This window comes from Hippocampus bargibanti, linkage group LG08, assembly GCF_051943395.1.
Source record: "Hippocampus bargibanti isolate YZ-2025 linkage group LG08, ASM5194339v1, whole genome shotgun sequence".
Taxonomy (NCBI): Eukaryota; Metazoa; Chordata; class Actinopteri; order Syngnathiformes; family Syngnathidae; genus Hippocampus; species Hippocampus bargibanti.
The window spans coordinates 160527-182728 of record NC_142741.1 but is presented as its reverse complement, the minus strand read 5'-3'; the positions used below and the strand labels follow the sequence as shown (position 1 = coordinate 182728).

General features: G+C 46.4%; 1 protein-coding gene across 2 annotated transcripts; it reads left to right on the top strand.

The window, feature by feature from the left end:
* Positions 1-332: 332 nt before the first annotated feature.
* zmym2 (zinc finger, MYM-type 2) lies at positions 333-21939 on the top strand. Of its 2 annotated transcripts, none has more exons than XM_089003030.1 (24): positions 333-415; positions 3569-4090; positions 4237-4390; positions 4477-4625; positions 4868-5016; positions 5095-5257; positions 6027-6239; positions 7069-7219; positions 7706-7821; positions 7898-8029; positions 8743-8893; positions 9766-9938; positions 10547-10712; positions 10795-10823; positions 11536-11677; positions 11747-11868; positions 12697-12853; positions 13872-14051; positions 14178-14248; positions 14517-14807; positions 16634-16748; positions 17500-17709; positions 18157-18283; positions 19283-21939. In XM_089003030.1, the coding sequence occupies exons 2-24, from the start codon at positions 3584-3586 to the stop codon at positions 19461-19463; spliced, it is 3849 nt and encodes a 1282-aa protein (XP_088859156.1). In that variant the 5' UTR covers positions 333-415; positions 3569-3583; the 3' UTR covers positions 19464-21939. The 2 variants fall into 2 exon arrangements, with proteins under 2 accessions (XP_088859156.1, XP_088859155.1); XM_089003029.1 differs by having other exon boundaries at positions 343-415; positions 3560-4090.
* Positions 21940-22202: the final 263 nt, after the last annotated feature.

The following is a 22202-nucleotide window of genomic DNA, read 5'->3' as shown; positions in this document are numbered from 1 at the left end:
CATAATGTTTTGTGTTTCAAACCGTCAAGTAATATTGTGTGAATCCGGTTTTAAAAATAAAGATACCAACATTCTGTGTCCGTTCAAAATGGCTGCCGTATTTTTTTTTTTTTGCGAGCTGAATGGAGAATGAATGGCCGTTTGGACTCTTTTTAATTGCGTTTCCCCCGAAACATCAACGTCATCGTAGTGTTTAAAATGTGGAAGTCATTCGATTGCATCCATTTGATACGAAACGCGTTGGAAATACGCGAAACCTCCCGCCCCCGTCCATTAAATAGGTGGTGAGTGAGGCGTCGGTTTCAGAGACGATCTCGGAGCGTGGAATTGGCTGCCGTTGCGTTGTACGCATGCGCCTTCCGGGATTAATGTCAAGGCACAAAAGTGGCGCTACACCGCGTCGAGCTCTACTCCGGTAAGAAACAGCCTCGTCTCTTTCAAATTCCCTTTCACTTTTCACAAATTCATTTCCAAAGCCCTCAAAGTGGAAACTTTGGATAACTTTTTTTTGTCGAAGCTTGGCCTCGTTGGGCCTCCCCTTTACCATCGGCCGCCCGCGTGTCTTGACACAGGCGACGAGGAGACACGTTAAAAGAGTTGAATGTGAACGATGTGTGTCCCCAGTATTGTTCATTTGGAGCCCTAATGGCGGACGCTAGGCACCAGTTTCCCGCTGGGTGGCGACGGTGGTTGGTGTAACGAGGGGGGGTTGTTGTTATGTTGATGATTATTGCTTTCGTCCCCCCCCCCTAAAAAAGAACGATACGGTGGCTGGCGTCGCTTGTTTACCGTCGCATGACACAATTGAAGCCCGGTTCATGTGATACGTAACGCCGGCGGTGGTGCCGGGGAAGGGCGCCCCTGGCGGTAGTTCGGTGCCACCGCAGTCTGATTGCGCCATGGTTGGCGGCGAAGTTCTCAATTAAATCAGGTAGACTCCGAAATGGCGCCTTCGGGTTCGGCTTTTGGCCACTTGAGCCCTTTTCACGCGGGCCGGCGGGCGTCTTGTGACGTTTCAAACCTCGGTTATTGTGCGCGGCTGCCCACAATGGCGCAGTTTGACCACGTTTTTCGGCGGACCCACGCACGCAAGTTGGGGTAACCGAGGATGAGTTTGCATAGTTGGAAAGTTTTGGACCGACCGGGTCGGTTCCGGGCGGCTCGTTCGACCATCCATCGAAGGTCGGAATCGGAAATCATGAACGTGGCGCGACTTGAGCCCGGTTCCTCGCGCGTGCCCGTGCCCGCGCGCACACACACACACCTCAAATAATAGGAACGGGCGCCATTTGCAATGTGGGCACGCTTTTGACGCCCGTTGCTGCTCCTTTCCTTCTCTTTCCTCGAAATGTGTTTTTGTTTAGCCTTAGTCGTGCAAACGACGTCACTGAGGCACCATGATGACACGTTCAGGCGACCTGGTGGTTACGTCACAATGCTGTGGGGGAGGGGGTCATTTGAGGCCTTATTTTTGATTAATAATCCATTTAATTTTTAAGCACCTTTCAAAATCCTCAAGGTCACTTTACAGTCACAGGATACGATTTTGTGTTGGTGAGCAGCGGCAGCCACATGCGCCAGCGTTCACTACCCCGAAGTAACTCAAATAGCTAGCTAGTTAATAGATAACAAATAGATAGCTAGCTAGATAGATAGCTAAATAGATAGATAGCTCTTGCGAATGTTGGGAGGAAGTGGGTTCCAGAGTTTGGGGGCACAGCAGCTGAAAGCTCTGTCCCCCATCGTGCTGAGACGGGCAGGGGGCACACAGAGGTCAAGGGGGGGCAGGGAGGATCTGACGGAACGATAGAGAATAGAAATCTTGCGGTGCGCCTTTTGACTATTTTGTGGGAAAAATCTGGTCATTCTAATGACGTTTATGTGTGTATTCGCTGTAAGCAATATCGGAAAATGGAAAACAAAGTATGTGGAATCTGGACTTTGAAATGTGAAAATGTGCAAGATATACGTTGAAAGGAGTTCTGACTGCAGTTGTTGAACTCATTCGCTGCCATGACCGAATTTATTCGGGAATTGAAAAGCATGATGTGGAGCACCATTCCCGAATTTATTCATGTTTTGGTTTTTCTCGGCGGGGTGCCGATCGAGCGCTGGTTCGAGCGCTAATAAAGGCAAATCCAATCGTCATACATTTCATTTCTAAGCGCCTTTCAAAACTCTCAAGGTCACTTTACAGTCACTGGATAGGTTTTTATGTGGGTGAGCAGCGGCAGCGACACGCACCAGAGTTCACTCAACCCGGAAGTAACTCAAAAAGATAGAAAGGTAGCTGGATAGCTAATAGATAACTAATAGCTAGCTAGATAGCCAGCTAGATGGCTTATATATAGCAAATATATAGCTAGCTAGGTAGCACGCTAGCTAGCTCATAAATAGCAAATAGCTAGCAAGGTAGCCAGCCAGACACAGTAACTAGCTAGATAGCCAGCTAATATATAACTAATAGCAGCTAGATTGCTAGCTAGATAGCTTATAGACAGCAAATATATAGTTAGCTAGGTAGCCAGCCAAGTAACCGGCCAGCTAGCTAATAGATAGTTAATAGATAGCCAGCTAGATACATTAACTAGCTAGATAGCCAGCTAATAGATAACTAATAGCTAACTAGATTGCTAGCTAGAGAGCTTATAGATAGCAAATATATAGCCAGCTAATAGATATTATTCGGCTGCGTTCTGTGTGAAAGCCACATGCACCGGCGGCCATTTTGTGGACACTGTCAGTCAATGGGGTAAATCACAGTCGGAGAATACCACTGAGGAAAAAGGGGAGAGCGGGAGGGGGGGGTTGCTTGACTGGACGTGAGGTCAATGCGTGCGCGTGCCAGTGAAAACATCAGCTTCCTGCTCCCAAGCATGGCGGGTCGCACTTCCTGTCACGTGTTCACCCCCCCCCCCACTCCACGAACGATCGTTTCTCACTTCAAAATGGCCTCATGCCAAACTGCTGCTGGCCTGTCCAGGCGGCGCGTCGGAGCGCACGAGCGATACAATCGATTAATCATGCCTGCGATGCGTTCAGGGTCGGCCGCGTTTACCGCCTTCAGCCTCGTTAGCGCGTGACATGAAAGGCTAAAATTCACCACATCCCCCGTTAGCAACCCGTCGATGCGTAGGAAAGCCACACATGCCAGCTGTAGAGGTAAGAGAGTCCGTCCCCCTCGGTGGTGGGCCTTGCTGTCACCATGGCAACCAAGGTGTAGCTTCGCCGGTTACCACGGGAACAAGGGAGCTTTCAACCAAAAAAAAAAAAACGGTACGGGGAGCGAGTTGCGAAGGGGCACATTCATACATGTCATTTAGAAGCGCCTTTCAAAACTCTCAAGGTCACTTTGCAGTCACGGGATACGGTTGTTAATAGATAGCTAAACGATAGCTTGTTAGATAGCTAGCAAGACAGCTAACAGATAGCTTGAACCCCCTTTCACACGCGTCCTCAAAATTGCCGTGTCTGGATCTGCAACAGCTGTTGTCAGGGCGAAATGTCTGCGAGGAAAAACGGCTTTCTTCACTAATTGCCCTTTTTGTGCGGGTGGGAGGGTTCCCAGGTGGTTGCCTTAGCGATGGACGGGGTGTCAGAACCCAACCTTGCTACTCCGGGGGAGGAGGTGGCGACGGCGGGGACAGCGGCGGCGCCCGCCTCGGATGCCCCGGAGTCAGTTACCGCGGCAACAGATGACGGCAAGTCACCAAAGAAGGGCGGCGGCGAGGACGACGACGACGACGTGGTTCTGGTCGGGGAGCGTCCGGAGGGCGACGCGGAGACGCGACGCGCCTCGCCCGCCCGGGCGACGCCCGCGGCCGAGGCGGATCCGCCCTCGGACGCGACGCCGCCCGAAGCCTCGTCGGAGCCCGCCGAGCCCATCGTCATCGACGACGAGGAAGAGCCCGAGGACAAGCGGGACGACTCGTCGCCTTCCGCCACGAGCGGCGCCGAAGCGCATTCGGACATCCGCGTCGCTAGCGTGGCCGCGCTGGGCCAGAAAAGGGGCGCCGAGGCCCTTCCGGAGGACGCCCGAGCCGACTTGCTCATCACCTCCGTGACGTCGCTGCAGGGGGGGGGCACCGTGGTAAGGTGGCAATTATTGTGCAAACACTGGCTATTTTTGGGGCGACACGCGGAGCGCCGCAATGAGTGGCGAGCCCGTTCTCCTCACAAGGCGATGGCAGCTGACAGAAAGACAAGGCTTCATCCCTCCGTTTTCTTTTCCCTTAGTCGGCGGACGGCGGCGCGGAGGAAAACGGCCTTCAGATCAGCAACGCCTTCAGCCTGACTCCCGACGGCGCGTCCAAAAGGCCGAGCGCTTCCTTCAATCCCGGGCGTAGCTCGGCGGTGCAAAACGGCGACGGCGGGACGCACAACAGAACAGGTTGGCTGCTTCGCCCGCTTCAAGTGAGCTTAGCGGCGACGCGGAAGCTTGAAATTGGCTTCTGTGGCGTCCCCGCCCGCAAACAGACTCGTGGATCTCCCAGTCGGCGTCGGTGCCTCGCAACCAAAAGCAGACGGGGGTGGACGCGTCGTCCGGCGCCACGTCCCTGCCCAGACCTCCGGGACAGTCTTCCTCTTCCTCGCCGGGCGCGCAACCGCAGCCACGAACCGTCAAGGTACGAGTAGCAAAATGTGCCTCACTCTTCTGTCTAGCTAACTGTCTTGCTAGCTACCGATGTCTGTCTGTCTTCCTAGCTATCTGTCTGTCTTGCTCGCTAGATTGCTAGCTATCTATCTGTGTCTGCCTGGCTGCGTCTGTGTGTCTGTCTGTCTTGCTAGCTATCCGTCTCTCTCTTTGTCTCTGTCTGTTGACTTGATTTTTTGAATTCCGTTGCCGTCCGCCCTTGTTTTGTCGCAGGTGACGTGCGCCAACTGTAAGAAGCCTCTGAAGAAAGGTCAGACGGCGTACCAGCGCAAAGGCTCCACGCACCTCTTTTGCTCCACCACCTGCCTCTCCGCCTTCTCGCACAAACCCGCACCCAAGAAAAGCTGCACCATGTGTAAAAAGTCAGTCGGGGAACGGGGGTCCTTGATGGCTCTCTGCTAGCATCACGCTAACCGTCTCGCCCGGCCGGCGCCCCTCAGGGACATCACCAACATGAAAGGTACCATCGTGGCCCAGGTGGACTCCAGCGAGTCCTTCCAGGAGTTCTGCAGCACCGGCTGCCTGGGCGCCTATGAGAACAAGCAGAACCCGCCCAAGTCCACCGTGAAAACCAAATGCACCGTCTGCGGGAAGCTCACTGAGGTCACTCGCGCCCCTTTGACGCCGCCTTCTCCCGCTTTGCTCTTCCGGGCCGAATGTATCGCCATTTTCCAAAAACATTTGGTGGAACATCTCCGTTTTAGATTTTGTTTAAAAAAACAAATCACCATTTTAGATTTTTACAAATCATTTAGAAAAATCACAATTTTTGAAAATAGAAATATAGAAAATCACAATGTCTTTTTTTTTTTTTTTTTTTTTCAATTAGAAAATCTCAATTTCAAAATGTTTTTTAAAATGTGGAACATCACCATTTTCGTGGCTGCCGCTGCTCACCCGCAGGAAAGTGACCTTGAGAGTTCAATTCTCTTTGCCTTTTCTGTAATACCATACCGATAGCTATCTGGCTGCCTGGCAAGTTATCTAGCTGGCTAGCTATTAGCTATCTATTTGCTTTGCGAGCTAGCTTTCTATCTCTTTGTTTTACTATTCTATCCGAGTTACTTCCGGGTTGGTTGAATGAACGCTGGCGCACGTGGCTGCCACTTCTCACCCGCAGAAAAAACGATCCTGTGACTGTCAAGTGACCTTGAGAGTTTTGAAAGGTGCTTAGAAATGAAATGTATTATTATTATTATTATCACAAATAGAGAGCCAGCTAGGTACAGTAGCTAACTAGATAGCAAATGGATAGCCAGCTAGGTATCCAGCTAATAGCTGGCTAAAAACGGCAAACCTACATAGGGTGGTTGAATCTGTGCCAATTTCCCACCGTGCCTGATCTGAAATTATTCTGATTATTTGTGCGCAGATCCGTCACGAAGTGAGCTTCAAGACGGTGACGCACAAAATCTGCAGCGACATGTGCTTCAACGTGTACCGGCGAGCCAACGGGCTCATCATGAATTGCTGCGAGCAGTGCGGCGACTATTTGCCCAACCGGGCCTCCGCCAACCACTTCCTGCTGGTGGACGGACAGCAGAAACGCTTTTGCTGTCAGAAATGCATCAGGGACTTTAAGCAGGTACGTTACGATATCTATTATTCAACTTTAAAGGACAACCGACACCTCTGGACAAGTTGCGTCCATCATTTGACAAACGACTTCTACTGAGCGCATATTTGACCTTTTGAGACTCACGCTGAAATAGTTTTCGAGTTGTTGACGATGCCCTAAGTGACGTCACGGAGGGGACGCCCCTGACCGAGAAAGCCACACACAATGCATTTTGGCTACCGTGTTGATGGCGAAATTAGAAGGAAAACGACATCAATAACGCCACGGTGAATGGTTGGTTGTTGTGCGGCAGCCAATTGTGGTAACATGCAATAAGAAGGTGCAAGCTCACACAAATTCCCAGCGGACATTTCCAACGGAGCTTGTGCGCCACCTTGTGCATTTTTTGGGCACTACATTGGAGTCCAGACGGCTCAAATGGATTCGGAAGGACTTCTTGAATCAATTGCAAACATTGATGTTTCCCTATTTGAATCCTATTCATCACTGGATGAGTAACAAGAAAGGATCTTTTTCCCAATCTAAAGCCATTGTTTTGATTCTGGAGCAAGGCAGTTTGTGAAGGAGTATCCTGGCGTGACGTCGCCAACAAAGGGGCGGGACTTTCTGAATGTGCCCAGTTCCGAGCTCATTTTGTGGCGGTTTTGGGACACTTGAAGTGGTGTTTTGCATTGAACTAAAAATATCATTCTGCGTGTTTTGGCTATTTTAGATGCTATCGAACGTTTGTCTGATGTCAGTTAGGCAACAAAAAATGGTGTCGGTTGTCCTTTAACTGTGTCCCCCAAATTGTGCCTGAATGTTTCCGCACACCGACATGTATGTGCCTTTTTAGGCTCACAGCAAGCTGGCGAACTGCCTCACGTGCAAGACGCTGATCAAAACCGGCGAGGTGGTCCTGGGCTTAGCCGCCGACGGCGCCATGGGCTCCTACTGCTCCACCAATTGCATGAACAAGGCCAAGATGGCCGCCACCGCCTTCCACCGTGAGTACACTTGCAAACAATGACGAAAATAATCCAGGAGGCTCAAATGCACCACAATAATACAGTAAAGTCTGGTTATATCGATATGGGATATATCGATAGTCCCGGTTATATCGATGCTATTTCTATGCACGCACGGAGAAAATTACATGCAAACAGGGTCGGATATATCGATAGTCCCGGTTATATCGATATTTTTCGGACTCCCTTGAATATCGATATAACGAGACTTTACTGTAATAATAATATTACTAATACATTTCTTTTCTAGCCATATGAATATTGACATTGACCTCACGTCCATTCGTAGCCATATATCTCATAAATAGCCAGCTACGTAGCTAGCTAGCTAGCTAGCCAGATGGCAAATAGATAGCAAATGTTGACAATAAAGCTGACTTTGAAATGGATAGCAAATAGATAGCCAACTATGTAGCTAGCTAATGGATAGCAAATGGGAGTCAGTGGGGTGTGTTTTTGTTTTAGACGCCGAGCCATCGTGTCACTTCTGCAAGAGGAACGCTTTACCGCAGTATCAGGCGACCCTGCCCGAGGGAAACGTCTTGAACTTCTGCAGCTCGCAGTGTGTCACCAAATTCCAGGTTGCCACCTCGCCTGCGAGTCCTTGTTTTATGGGGGATGCGCGCGTTTTAAAAAAAGTGGCGGCCATCCTTCCAGAACACCACGCTCCAGACGGCCACCAACGGACAGACGACGGTGTCGCCCAACAACGACGACAACGCGCTGCAGCTCAAGTGCAACTACTGCAGGGCTTCCTTTCGCGTCAAGCCGGAAACGCTGGAGTGGGAGGTCAGTTGGGATGCGTCGCTCTTATTTCAACCAACGAGAGAAACAACCCCTGGATTGGATTGTCTCGCCGTGGTGAAAATTGACATTCACAGCAGCAAAGTGATGAAAGGAAATAAAGAAGTCGAAAAACAAAATGCAGGAGCTGCAGTAAAGGCAACCATTCTTGCGGCCGCCATCTAGAAGTCAATACAACAAAACCTAGATAACAAATAATGTGACTCAGACAGTCATTTGCTATGTAGCTGGCTATTTATTAGCTATATGGCTATCTAGCTAGTTAGCTAACTGTCGAGCTGGCTGTCTATTAGCTAGCTAGCTAGCTTTCCATCTATTTGAATTACTTCCGGGTTGAGTGAACGCTGGCGCATGTGGCTGCCGCTGCTCACCCGCAGAAAAACTGATCCAGTGACTGTAAAGTGACCTTGAGAGTTTTGAAAGGCGCTTATGAATGGAATGTATTATTACTGTATTGTATTTTGTACATCTGCCCCCATTTCAAGCTCAGATAACTCCAGACCCATATAACTTAGGAATTAACTCTTTTTTTTCTGGTTTCTTACGCTGCATTGAATGTTGATGTCGTTGTAAATGTCAATATTCTGTGGGTCCTGCAATTGGAGTGAAAATGACAAAAACCCTGGCACTGGAGTGGACGCATTTTTGCACCAAAGAAAAAAACTATATTGCCCGTGTCGGTGTCCCCCTCACCCCAGGACAAAGTGTACCACTTCTGCAGCAAGGTGTGCTGTGACGACTACAAGAAGCTGCATTGCATCGTCACCGTGTGCGAATTCTGCCAGGAGGAAAAAACGCTGCACACCACCGCCAATTTTTCGGGCGAGAAAAAGCCCTTCTGCAGTGAAGGTAGCCACACAAATAGCCACCCGCCCCCTTTTTTCTATTGACAGCGATACCTCGGTTTACGAACCCCTTGGCTTCGGAACTTTTCCGTTGACCAACGTTGAATTGATGAACGTTTTACCTTGGCATACAAACGATTTTGCGGCATACACGCAATGAGCGATGTGTCGTTTGCGCACGAGCCCGTTCTCCATAAAAGAAAATGGCAGCCCACTGGTTTTTTGTCCTCCGTTCCCCGCCCCCAGTCTTCGGTTAAAGCCACATGATTAGTCAAGAACGCAGCAGTGAGGGGGCGGGGTTAAATATTAAAGAGACAGCTAGACGACAGAGAGGGCGTGAGAACATGGATAGAAAAGAGTGAAATTTGGACTGGTTTCAACTTTATTGATCAAGTTCAAAGTTAACATTCCCATCAATCAGGCTCCGCAAATAACCCGCGCAAGCCATCTGTACACTTGATGCACAAAGCGAAGGGGAACACAATTGATGAGGAACTCGGCGGTCGCTCAAATGATGGCAGAGAAAGCACCTCACCTCCAAGGGATTATTTATTCGTCAAGATGGTGAAAGAAGGCGGCGACGTTCCTCATCAAGTGTTTCATGCTGATGAAAGCGGACACTTCTTTCCTTTCCATCAACGACCATCACAAAGGTCAATAAAGCCACTTTAGATTATACGTCCATACGTTAAATAAGGTATAATAAGGCTTAGAAAATAATGTTTTATTGGGACCTGGGAACAGATTATCGCTTTCCTATGCGAAATTCATTTTTGGGATCCACACTTTTGGCTTTACGCACTCTGTGTGGGAACCAATTAAGTTTGTACGCCAAGGTATCATTGTCTTTCTTTCTTTCTTTCTTTTGTCTTCCAGGTTGCAAGCTGCTTTTCAAGCAGGACTTCATCGCGGGTCTGGGCCTCAAGTGCGTGAGCTGCAACCACTGCAGCCAGATGTGCAAGCGAAGCGTCACGCGCCAGCTCGGCGGCATGACGCGGGACTTCTGCGGCGAGGACTGCGCCGACAAGTTCCACGATTGGTACCACAAGGTCCGTTTCGGGTTCTCGCCGTCACGATTCCTTATTGATTCATCTGTCAATTTGTTTTGTGATTAACAGACGTGTTAAAACAAAGCATTTGATTGATAGGACAGGAATTTTATGAAAAGAAGTGATTTTTTTTTTTCAAAAGCTGACCATGTAAGCTGGCTAGCTGTCGGCTATCTGGCAATCTATTTGCTATTTATTAGTGATCCATTAGCTAGCTGGCTAGCTATCTAGCTGACTGGCTGTAAACGGCGAGCTGTCGGCTATCTGGCAATCTATTAGCTATTTATTTGCTATCCATTAGCTAGCTAGGTAGCTATTAGCTTCCTAGCTGACTGGCTGTCTAGCGTTTGGCTATCCGGCTATCTATTCGCTATTTATTTGTTATCCATTAGCTAGCTAGCTTTTGATCTATTTGAGTGACTTCGGGGTTGAGTGAACGCTGGCGCATGCGGCTGCTGCTGCTCACCCACAGAAAAACTTTATCCAGTGACTGTAAAGTTGACCTTGAGAGTTTTGAAAGGTGCTTATAAATGAAATGGATTATGATGATGATGAAATGATCTGTCATCATATGCGTAAAGAAACGAATGACTCTGTACGTCCACTAGGCGGCGCGCTGCGACTGCTGCAAGGTTCAAGGCCAGCTGACCGAATCTGTGATGTGGCGCTCGGAGATGAAGCAATTCTGCGACCAACAATGTCTGCTCAGGTTCTATTGCCAGCAAAACGAGCCCATCATGGCAACGCAGAAAGGCCCCGAGAACAGCTGCGCGGGTATGCACCAAACACCACAGCATGAAAATGATCAATCGCGCCATTTTGTGGGTGTCATCAACTATTTCCCCTTCCGTTACAGGCATTGAATCGCAAACTTCCAAACTTGGGGTGAGTCTTGGTTCCAGAATGTGGTCTGGATTTGGTGCACCCTGACCCACCACCTTTTTCCAGCTACTGAGGGGGAGTCGCTGGAAAAGGTGGTGGGCAGGGTTCAGAGGCTCCAGTAGCGGCCCCGAACCAAACCGCGATGGAAGAACACGGGAGATCAAACTCCTAAACTGAATCTTCTGTGGCTCCTGTGATTTGAGTGAAAAATGACAAAAACCGTGGCACTGGAATGGACATACACATTTTTAGTATATTTATAATAATAATAATAATAATACGTTTCATTTCTAAGCGCCTTTCAAAACTCTCAAGGACACTTTACAGTCACATAATTCTTTGGCAGCTGCTGTGTTACTCTACCCGGAAGTAACACAGCAGCAGCTGGCTAGGTAGCTAGCTAGCTATATACATCAACAAAATAATAAATAAAATACATAGATCAATAAATAAATATATAGTTAGATAGCTAGCTGTCTATTCGCTGGCTAGCTATCTAGCTGGCTATCTAGCTAGCTATCAGCTAGCTAACTTTCTATATTTGAGTTATACCGAGTTGATTGTACGCTGGGGCGTGTGGCTGCCGCTGCTCACTCACAGAGAAACTGATCCTGTGACTGTAAAGTGACCTTGAGAGCTTTGAAAGGCGCTTAGAAATGCAATGTATTCTTCTTCTTATTATTATTATTCTAAAGTTCCTTCTCTCGCATTGCAGCTAATGAGCCATAGCACGGCGGCGTACGCGGGCGGCGGCCTGCTAAGGGACGTGAAAAACAAGGCGGTCCTGTGCAAGCCGCTCACCCTCACCAAGGCCACCTACTGCAAGCCACACATGCAGAGCAAGCCCATCCAGACGGGTACGTATGACCTCTACCAACACTCTTACCTGGCTGTCAATCAACAGTCCAACTTGTGTGTCAACTCAGACGTGGACGACGGAGTCAAGCGGGAGTATGTCCCCGTCCCCGTCCCAGTGCCCGTTTTCATCCCGGTGCCCATGAACATGTACTCGCAGCTGACGCCCACCACCCTCGCAATGCCTTTACCAGTAAGACCACAACTTTCAAGTATTACTAGCAGTGGCGTTACCATGTTGCCAGAAATCTTGATTATTGTATTTTCCGTTGAAGAAGGTGCACCCAAAAGCTTTTTTTTTTTTTTTTCCCCCCTCAAAGATGACTGTGCGTCTTCTATCTGAAGTCACGTTGCGCTACAACAGGCTTACAAACTTTTCGGTTTACAAACGTTAAATTGATGAAAATTTTACCTTTGCATACAAACTATTTTTCGGGATACACACGGAGCGCCACAATGTGTCGTTTGCGAACGAGCCCGTTCTCCTAACAAGAAAATGGCAGCCCACTTGTTTTTGTCCTCTATTCCCCACCCCCAGTCTTCGGTTAAAGGTCAATAAAACAACTTTATTATACTGTACGGTTTATTTCTTTCATTATAATACCATAGCACATTTATTATACATAAAATAAGCTATATTTTGGGTAGTTTTAAAGTTAAGAAAAGACTAAGAAAGTAGAAAATTATGGGGACCTGGGAACGGGTTATTCTCATTTTAATGGTTTCCTATGGGAAATTAAATTTTGGGATACACACTTTTGGCCTGACACACTCTGTCTGAGAATCAATTAAGTTTGTAAGCCAAGGTATCACTGTAAGTATATGATTAGGAATAGCATAATGATACATAATTAACAATAATTAATGTGGCAAGAGACAAAATGAATGCATTTGGAAATGAATGTATCATTGTTCATATGAACACACTCGGCGTAGATGGGTGAAATGAAAACTAAAAATAACCTCAACTAGATTTGGAGTACGAGTACTCACCTGCATGCCCTTCCCCCACCTCTGCCAGCTCCCCGTGCCAGTCTTCCTGCCCACCACCCTGCAGAACACCGAGCAGATCGTCCAAAGCATCCAGGAGCTGAGAAGCAAGACTCCCTCGGCCCCCGTCGCCGCCCAGGAGGACCCGCCGGCTCCAAAAAATCTCACATCCCAGGACCAAAAAGCAGGTAGCAGTCCGATGCCGAAAATTGGACACTTTCCCTTGGATGGGAGGGGGGGGGGGGGGTGTTAACTCATTCACTGCCAGATGTGCCAAAATATGCACATTCCAGTGCCAGGGTTTTTGTCACTTTCACTCCAATTCCAGGACTCTCAGAATATTGAGTTTTAGGACGATATCAACATTCAATGCAGTGTAAGAAACCTTTGACTCTCTTCTTTCATTGGAAAAAGAAAAGTTAATTCCTAAGTTATATGGGCCTGGAGTTATGTGAGCTTGAAATGGGGGCGGATGTACAAAATATAGCTGGCCAAAATTGTAGTACGCGTTGCCGGCTGCTTGCGCATTGCGGTACCAGGCGGAGAATAAAAAAAAAGGCGGTCTGGCGGTTGTGGCCGTCACTCGCGCCGGTCCGAACTTGGATGTTACCTGTACATACATAACGATTGATAGAGCACTTTAACAACATGAAGTTGGAACAAAGCGCTAACATGGACAAAAGGCAATTGCTGCCCCCTCGTGGATGGGAAAAACATTGCCAGAGGTCTGACCAGCACTTTTTTGGAACCCAATGCAAGAAAAAACAAAACCCAAACAAATTCCGGAATGGCGCTCCATGTCATGCTTTTCCATTCCCGAATACATTTGGGAAATAATACATAACTATAATAAATCAATATGTCTTGGACTTTGTACATGCACCCCCATTTCAAGGTCAGATAACTTCAGGCCCATATAACTTAGGAATTAACTTTTTTTTTTCCTGATGATAGTAGAGAGTCTACGTTTTCTAACGCTGCATTAAAGGTTTATGGAGAATAAATTTGGGAATGGCAGTGAATGAATCTTGAAATGTTTTGATTGGCTTGAACTGTTTTCTGTACAGATTGGAGAAGACAAGTCACACACAACGCACCACACATTAAGAGCAAAAGAAACACTCCAATTGAGTTTGATTTGCGCTGTATGTCTACCCCCGCTTTAAAACGACTAATCTGAACGAGCTGCCCGCCCGTCCGTCTCAGACGTGAAGCTCGAGAAGGAGTCCCGTCAACGTGAAGATGAGGAGATGATCACCGCCAGTCCAGAGGAGCAGACGGAGGTGAAGAAGGAAGACCGTGTGGACCTGAAGAAAGAGGAAGAAGAAGAAGAAGAAGAAGAAGAGGAGGGAAGCTACATGGACCTGGAGGAGGACTTTGCTCAAGGTAATTCATTTGCGGCCCTTCCAGGCCGTGTACACAAGAAACATTCAAGATGGATGACTGTCATCCAGATGGCGTTGGTCCCAAAACGCCGTGTCATTCTCTGTCTCGTGACGTTCCCTTTCTCAGCGTCGGCGTCCGTCCCGGAGGATGGCGAGAAGCAAGAGGAACGTGCGCTACGACCTCAACCAAGGACACGAGTATGGACATTGACGTTTTTGTTCTCACAATGACAAATGCCCTCCGTATTGTGTGTGGCAAATCTCTTTTTGTAATCACGAATGCCTTCCATATTGTGTGTGGCAAATGGAGTTATTTTTGCTAAACTAAGCTTCACTTTTGCAAATGTGGTTTATTTGCATCCATTTCCGAGCATTGCCGTGAACTCCCGTTTTGGGAAACTTTGAAACAAAACCGAATTTTTGTGACTTTTTTTTTTTTTTTTTTTTTTTTTTTTTTGCGTCACAGGGGAGCAAGAGGCTGGCGGCGGAACGCAACTTGGTCCGAACCTCGTGGGTTCGCTCTCCGCCTTTGATCGCCCGCTACGGCGTCAACGCCTTCAGACGCTGGATGGGCTCCGTATCGGACCCCCGGGCGTCCGAAGCGGCTCCGGTGAATCCCACAAAGAACGACGTGCTGAAAATGTGCGGCGACGAGCTGAACAAGGCGCTGTGCGGCTTCGTAAGGGAGGTGCGCCGACCCAACGGAGATCCATACGCCCCAGACAGCATTTTCTACCTCTGCCTCGGCATCCAAAAGGTTGGCTTTTTTTTTTCTTCCTCACTTTCACTTGGCAACACGTGGTTACCATTTTTGACGCTGTGTAGGTCACAGCTCACAGTCTCATCTTGCATAAATTATGAAGTTCTTTGGATACGCTTGATCCAATTGTTGTAAAGTTTGAATTGGCTAGTTTATGCTAATTTTGGCTTGCAAAAATAACTTTGCTCACCACTCCTGTACGACTGAGAGCTTACACAGAAGTTGGCTCATCGATGTTCTTCAAAATTCAGCTCCACCGCCCATTTTACTCGACAACATGAAATTCAGCGCTTTTACCCGTCATGAAGTGACGCTACCAAAATCTCAATCACACGTTATGTCCAAAAAGCGACAGAAGTCAGACATCTTGCTTTACATTAGGCCCCTCCACCAACGGTCCGCACTCCCGTTTAACTCACCATCCCTACTTTTTTAATCTTTAAAATCGTTTTTATACTCAAAAATTGTGAACTCAGAGTTAAATGTTGTTAAGGACAGTTTGCTTCTAATATAGTCTAAATGTATTATCATTATTGTTGTTGTTATTGTTATTACGATTATTTTCATTGTTACTGTTATTGTTATTATTCTATTATTATTAGTAGTATTGTTTTTATTAAGCTGGGCACAATTGCTGCCATTTTGGGACTAGGAACCTCCAATTGATCATGGGGGTGGGGTGTGTTTCCTGGGGGACATTTTTGACTTGCGCAAAGGGTTTCCCACTTCCTACTGCTGCTCATGTTACCACAGTAACTCGCCGCATGGCCACGTTGTTCGCTCCTCCGCACTTTGACGCTGGCTTGGAAGTGAAAAGCGTGTCATTTTGACCACGTCTTTTGGAAAGTCAACATTCGTACTCTTCTTAACGCTTTTGAATCGGAATCATAGTTGTTTTGTTTCACGTTTGGTCAGTTCGCTATATTCCACCGCGATTGTTTCCGTCCAGTGAAGCGATCGCACTGTGTACTCGCAGTGGTGTGTCATTGCATTTTTGTGAAGGGCGTCATGGTTTTTGCCGGCATTGTTTTGCATGGCATTTGCGGGCACACCTTTCCCTCCATGCTGCTTCTTGAAATTTCCCAATACGACAACGAGAAACGGGGAAACATGGATTGAAGTTTACGTTCTTTTTGCTAACACTACAGTTTATAAAGGTGAGTAACTCACAGAAGTGGTAGAATATCTATTTTTCTCCTTAACTGCCAATTTTCAAGAAAAAAAAGCATTAGCATCTATATTTCTAGAGCTGGCAATTTTCTTTCCTAGTGTTCAGTGACAGCCATTTTGGATTTCAGACGAAAATCTGCCTGCGTTCGATCGTTGATATTTGCTCATTTATATTTAGAATCTTTTCTTGTTTAGAATTTCAAAAGCTTTCCAATGGTATCTTACTCGCTAGGATCTGCCAAAAATTAACAATAAACTGTAATAAAGAATTTAGTCTCAGATGTTCATTGTTTTAACTGTACAGGCAGAAAATCCCCTCATATTTCGACAATTAAAAATTCCATTATTTCCTTATTATATGTCATACAACAATCATCTATACATCTTTTGAAAGCACTTTATTATGGTATTAGAAAATGCGTGATGAATTATGATTGAAAAAAATCCCTACTTTAAGGTAAAAAGATGATTTTTTTTGTGTGTCCTGTGATTTAAACATTTTGCTGTTCACATCCTGACGACAGTGCTGATTATTTCAATATGAGGACACAAATGTAACATGATGCGCCTTGTTTGACCATTTTATGAATAAAATAAACAAGACGTTGTTTTTTTTTGGGGGGGGGGGGCTTGTGGGGGCTTTCTTTTTTTAGCATCTTCACGCCAATGGCCAGGCGAGTGATATCTTCAGTGACTCCTGCTACCGGGAATTTGGGGAAGAGCTCAATAAGGTGCTGAAGGACTGGAAGCCCAGCCAACTTCTTGATGGTGAGCACTAATAAATGTATTATTATTATGATACATCATGAGCGCCGAGCAAAATTCTCTTTCAACAAACGGTAACTACATTCATTTATGCTTTGGCCGTGGGTTAAATGAACCAATGGTATTTATTGGTGGATGTAAATGTGACTTGACTGAAGCACAAATTCTTGCTTGTCAATTTTATCCGGACAACCGACATTAGAATTTTCCATCATTAGACAACTAATATGATTGTTTTGCCCGAGTCAAATAGGCTTAAATAGGAGAAAAATGAGCATTTTGGCGAGCGAGCAGCATCTCGTGATTATACATCTTTGCTGTTCACATTCTGACACGTTATGATTGTGATTTTGATGTTGTATGAAGATGCTCGCTGCAATGACAAAAAGAGGACATTCCATTGATTACTCCCAGTGTGTTGTTGGGGGGTGGAATTATTTAATTTTGCTTCGGATTTTGGCAAAAGTACCACATCCAAAAATATTAAAAAAAAAAAAAAATATGAATATTTTTGGGGGCAATGATTGATTAATGTTTTTTTAAATAGATGTTAAGCTGTTTTAGGTAACTATTAAAAAAACATTTTAATATCGCCTCCAAAAATGGCGTCTTTTTTCGAGCCAATAATTGATGTTAAAAAAATGGCACCAAATCAATTTCTTGACATGACCCCCCCCCCCCCCCCCATTGTTTACACCCTTTTGTTTGTTTGTTTGTTTGTTTGTTTTTTTTTGGGTGTGTAAACCGGAAAAAGGTTCCCCGTGGAGCCGCGTGGACGAGCGCTGCCTGTGGGCGGGCGGGCATCTGGGCAGCGCCACGCCCGCCGTCCTGCTGCGCTCGCTGGTCTACCTGAACGCCAAACGCATGCGTTTGCGTAGCGCTCAGCAGCACCTGGACCTTTCCTTCGCCAACGTCTACGGCAACAGTCGCACTTGCCAACGCGTGCCTTCTCCCGTCTCTCAGGGTGAGTGAGTGCATTCGACTTTACAATTGTGCATTTAGTAGAAGGCGCCGGCGTTCACTCAACCCGGAAGTAAGTCAAATAGATAGAAAGCTAGATAGCTAGCCTTTCAAAACTCTCAAGGACACTGTACAGTCACAGGATCAGTTTTTCTGTTGGTGAGCAGCGGCAGCCGCACGCGCCGGCGTTCACTCAACCCGGAAGTAACTCAAATAGATAGGAAGCTGGCTAGCTAGCCTTTCAAAACTCTCAAGGACACTTTACAGTCACTAGATTGCATAGCTTACTATCTTTTTACTTCCTGGTTGAGTGAATGCTGGCACGTGTGGCTGCCGCTGCTCACCCACAGCAAAACTGATCCAGTGACTGTGAAGTGACCTTGTGAGTTTTGAAAGGCGCTTACAAACGAAATGGATTATTATTATAAGTGATGCTTTGTTTGCCTGGTAGTTGAAAAGGAGTCTCGCAAGAGGAAGCGGGAACATCAGGACCGTGACCATGACAACAACGCCGGATCGCCAGCCGGTCCCGTCACGGAGCAAGAGCGCCACATTTTCCAGCTCTATCGCTCCAAGTGGTACGTTATGCCGCCTTTTCTTGCTTTTTTTTCACTCCCATTCATTTGTGATACCTCAGCTTACGAACACTTTATTTACTTACCAACATTAAATTCACGAGCGGACGAACGAACCACACCACACCACACAGCGCCACGGTGGCTGGCGGACTACTTTTCCACACCCCCTTTGATTGCAGATGTGGTTTGCTACCGAGTGAAGTACTTTTGCTATTATGGGAACGAAAAAGACCCCACCACAGGCTAGTGTGAAGCCGAAGAGGACGCAAAAGAAAATGCCGGTCGGTCGAGCAGAAGAAGGAAAACACCAACGAGGTGTGCATTTGTGTGACTTAGCGTCCCAGTACCAGGACGCTACGTGTGGCTAAGGGTGTTTCTGTGTGGACTAAGCAACGGTCTCAGGCAATAGAAGAGAGGTTGAAAAACTTGTGCTGATGCGGATTAACGAAAAGCAGCGAGCAGGGGACCGTGTGAGTGAGGGTATTATCGCCAAGAAAGCACAGCAACCTCACTCGGATATCAACCAGAGGCAACTACATCGACCCATCACAAAGGTCAATAAAATGACTTTATGATACTGTTTATTTCTTTAATTACAATACAAGATCACATTTATTATACATATAGTAAGGTATATTTTGTGTCGTTTTAAGGCTTGTTTAGTAGACAATGATGTTTTATGGGGACCTGGGAACGGATTATTCTCATTGTAATGGTTTCCTATGGGAAATTAATGTTTGGAAGACACCCTTTTCGCTTTACACACACTTTCTGGGAACCAATTATGTTCGTAAGCTGAGGCGTCACTGTAAGTCAGGAAATGTATTTTTGGACTTTTTAAAATGGAGGTTGGCTGCGCCATTTTGCAAATGGATGGATGTCCATGCTGTTCACATCCTGAATCTTGAGCGATGACCTGTCGAATGATCAGGACCCGCCTGCCCCCCCGCTTAGCCGCCCTTTGCGCCAACATGGAAAATCATTTCTTGTTTGCCGCAGCCCGCCGTCATTGCTGGAGCGCACGGACTTCTTCTACGCCCGCCCCGACCCCGCGTGGGACGGCGACGGCGCCTGGTTCACCGCCGCGCCGTTGGAGCGCCAAGCACTGGAGAGCCTGCTCTCCAGAATCCTGCTGGTGCGGGACATTTACGCCGAGGAGGAGGAAGGTGGCGCCGACTAGCGCCTCCGTAGATTCTTAGTAGATCGGCCATAGTGAGTAGCTCTTCCCACATTTTCTCATGTCAAAGGTCAACCTCCTCCATTTTCAGGTAAGGAAAATAACTGTGGCGGGGGCTTTGGGCCTTGCTTTTCCGGGATTGTTTCGACACTAGTGTCATGCTTCAGCACCCGATCTGCCGCCGAAGCCCGATTTGAATGGCGGTGATGTCGTTTGGGGCGCATTTGCCTCATTGTTGCTTGGAAAAAGACAATCGACACCCCAAAAAAAAAAAAAAAGCTGTGAGCGTTTTAGCTCTCACCGTAACGTGGAATATGCGTGCTTTACGTTGGACATCGGACTGATAGAAAAGTACAAGATTTGGAAGTTTGCTCCTTAAGCCATTGACGCCGAGCGAGCGAGCGAGCGTGTTCATATGAACGCAGATAAATTCATTGCCCAAAAAATCAAGACAAAGTGTCAAATCGGTTCAAACGGAGTACATAATTCATAATAATAGAATGATCTAGAATGATGAATGTGGCAAGAATCAACGTGACTGCATTTGAAAATGAATGTATCTGTTCCTATGAACACGCTTGCAAAAAAACAATCATAATTAGCGGTGCGCCCATTGATAAAAGGACACTATACTGCTACGACACAACTTGGAACTTCACACATTCGACAACTAAATGCTCTTTTTGGTTTGTTTTTATTAGCATAAAAGTCAAATACTCAAAACTACGGAAGAGCATTAGGTTGAAATGGATTTTTCTTCGAGCTGGAGTATTAGGCACAAATTTGCAAGTTTCAAACTCGCAAATTTGCTACATTTAAATGTTTGTAGCAATCGAGCAAATTTGCACGTTTGAACCTAGCAAATGTAAGATTTTTTTCTTTTTTCTTCCTCAGAATAATACCCCATCTCAAAAAAATGATCTATATTTCAACCGGGCCCTAATGCTAAAATGTCTTTTATTTTTTGTCCCATTCGTCAAAAAAGAAAAAAGAGAGAGAGAGAGAGAGAGAGAGCGCCACGATGCAGATGTGTAGAGCGACTTGTTAGATCCAGTCATGCTATTTGCCGAGTAGGCTCGGAACTTCAAATATTTGGCCACTTTTCCGAACTGGATGGATAAGATTTGACTTTCCGGTTGGGGGGGAAGAAAAAAAACTTGTAATATGACGACGCTTATTTCCTTGAGACCCTGGTGGATTTTCCACCATTGGCATATTTGCGCACTAGCTTGAAACGTGCAAATATTTAAGCCCAGAAAAGTCAAAGCACACTTGTGCCCCCGTCACTTTGGCGCACGAGTCCAGGGATGCATTTACCCTTTCATTAGAAATATCGATATATTTTTTGCCGTAGTATACGGCAGGAGCTCTTACACGACTTTAAAGTCCGAATCCTGAGAATAAAGTCAAAATTGTCACTTTCATGTCAGAATTCTGAGAATCAAGTCAGAATTTTGCGTACATTTTTTGAGGGGTTTGCTTATTTTTTTGCAGAAAAACTCCAATACTTGAGCCCATAATTATTTGGTCAAATAATGGCATTTATCTTTTCTTACTTGTCATTTTGTTCAGAAACAATGCCGTTATTGTCTTTAGTTGGCACGTTTAACAATTCATTTGCTGCACATTGTCCTTTGAATGTTTCACACCGTTAGATTTTGAAATGTAAAGCCTAAAAAAAAGTCATTTAAAAAACACCCAATTGGCAAACAGTCACCATCTTCCCAAACGACATCACTGCATTTCTTCGCGGCTAGCTAGCGGGCTAAGCTAGGTTCGCAAGCTACGCAAGGAAAATGCCACCTCCCCGTTAGGCGGATGTCTGTCGCGCGCTAACTCGGGTTGGCGGCGTCTCGTCGACAAGGATGATTTGAACCCGTCTAGTCATAAAAGGGACACAAAAAAAAACAAAAGCCGCCTTGTTTTTATGTTAATTTTTGGAAAAGCATATTTATTTGTTCTTTTTTTTTCTCTGTGACATGTTTCCTTCTTTGTTTTCTTTTCCAAAAAGCTCGTTTCAAAAAAGAGAAGCGGACGCTCCACGATAAAAACGAGCTTATTGCTTATTGCTTTAGTATTTCTTTTGGTTACTCCCCCCCCAAAAAAAAAAAAAAACTAAACTCAGGTTTGCGTTTGAAAGACTTTGCCATGAAAATAACTTCAAATTGGGATTGCTACTTCCTGTCTTTGCTCGGTCGACAAGATGGCCGCCGCGCTTCATTGGGATGAATTGCGTCGATAAGTGGAACTTTTGTTTTTTTTTTTTTTTTTTTTTTTTTTAAATTCCGCGGAGTGGCCGACTCTTGCGTCCGCCGGTTGGGTTTGCCATTCAGTAGCGGACTCAAACGGGAAAGAAAAAGACAAACCTTTAAGCGAGCCCGTCGGGGCCTTCGCCGCAAACTCGGCTGTGAATGTGCCTCGTGTGTAAATACAAATGGTGTGCTCGTACGAGTTCAATAAATGACTTTTGTTTTTCTAAGAGCACGCCTCACTTGTTTTTATTTTGGAGCCAGACCCAAAAAAAGAATCAAAGGTGAGAATGAATCCAGACGGCTTCATTTGGGAAAAGTCGCATTGGTATTCTTCACCGCGCTGTTGTTCACGTTTGTTTCTTTGAATGTTTGCAACAGGAAGAAGAAAGCCATTTGCCATCTTGAATCCACTTGGATAAAAGTCCCAACAGGTACATTTTCTTGTACACCTAGAGTGATACCTCAGTTTCCGAACGCTGGAGCTCACCAA

Excerpts from the sequence above, each read along its gene's own strand:
- zmym2 (XM_089003030.1), top strand. The coding sequence starts at position 3,584 with ATGGACGGGGTGTCAGAACCCAACCTTGCTACTCCGGGGGAGGAGGTG. Across the intron at positions 4,626-4,867 it reads CGCAGCCACGAACCGTCAAG|GTGACGTGCGCCAACTGTAA; the intron begins GTACGAGTAGCA and ends GTTTTGTCGCAG. Across the intron at positions 7,220-7,705 it reads GGCCGCCACCGCCTTCCACC|ACGCCGAGCCATCGTGTCAC; the intron begins GTGAGTACACTT and ends TTTTTGTTTTAG.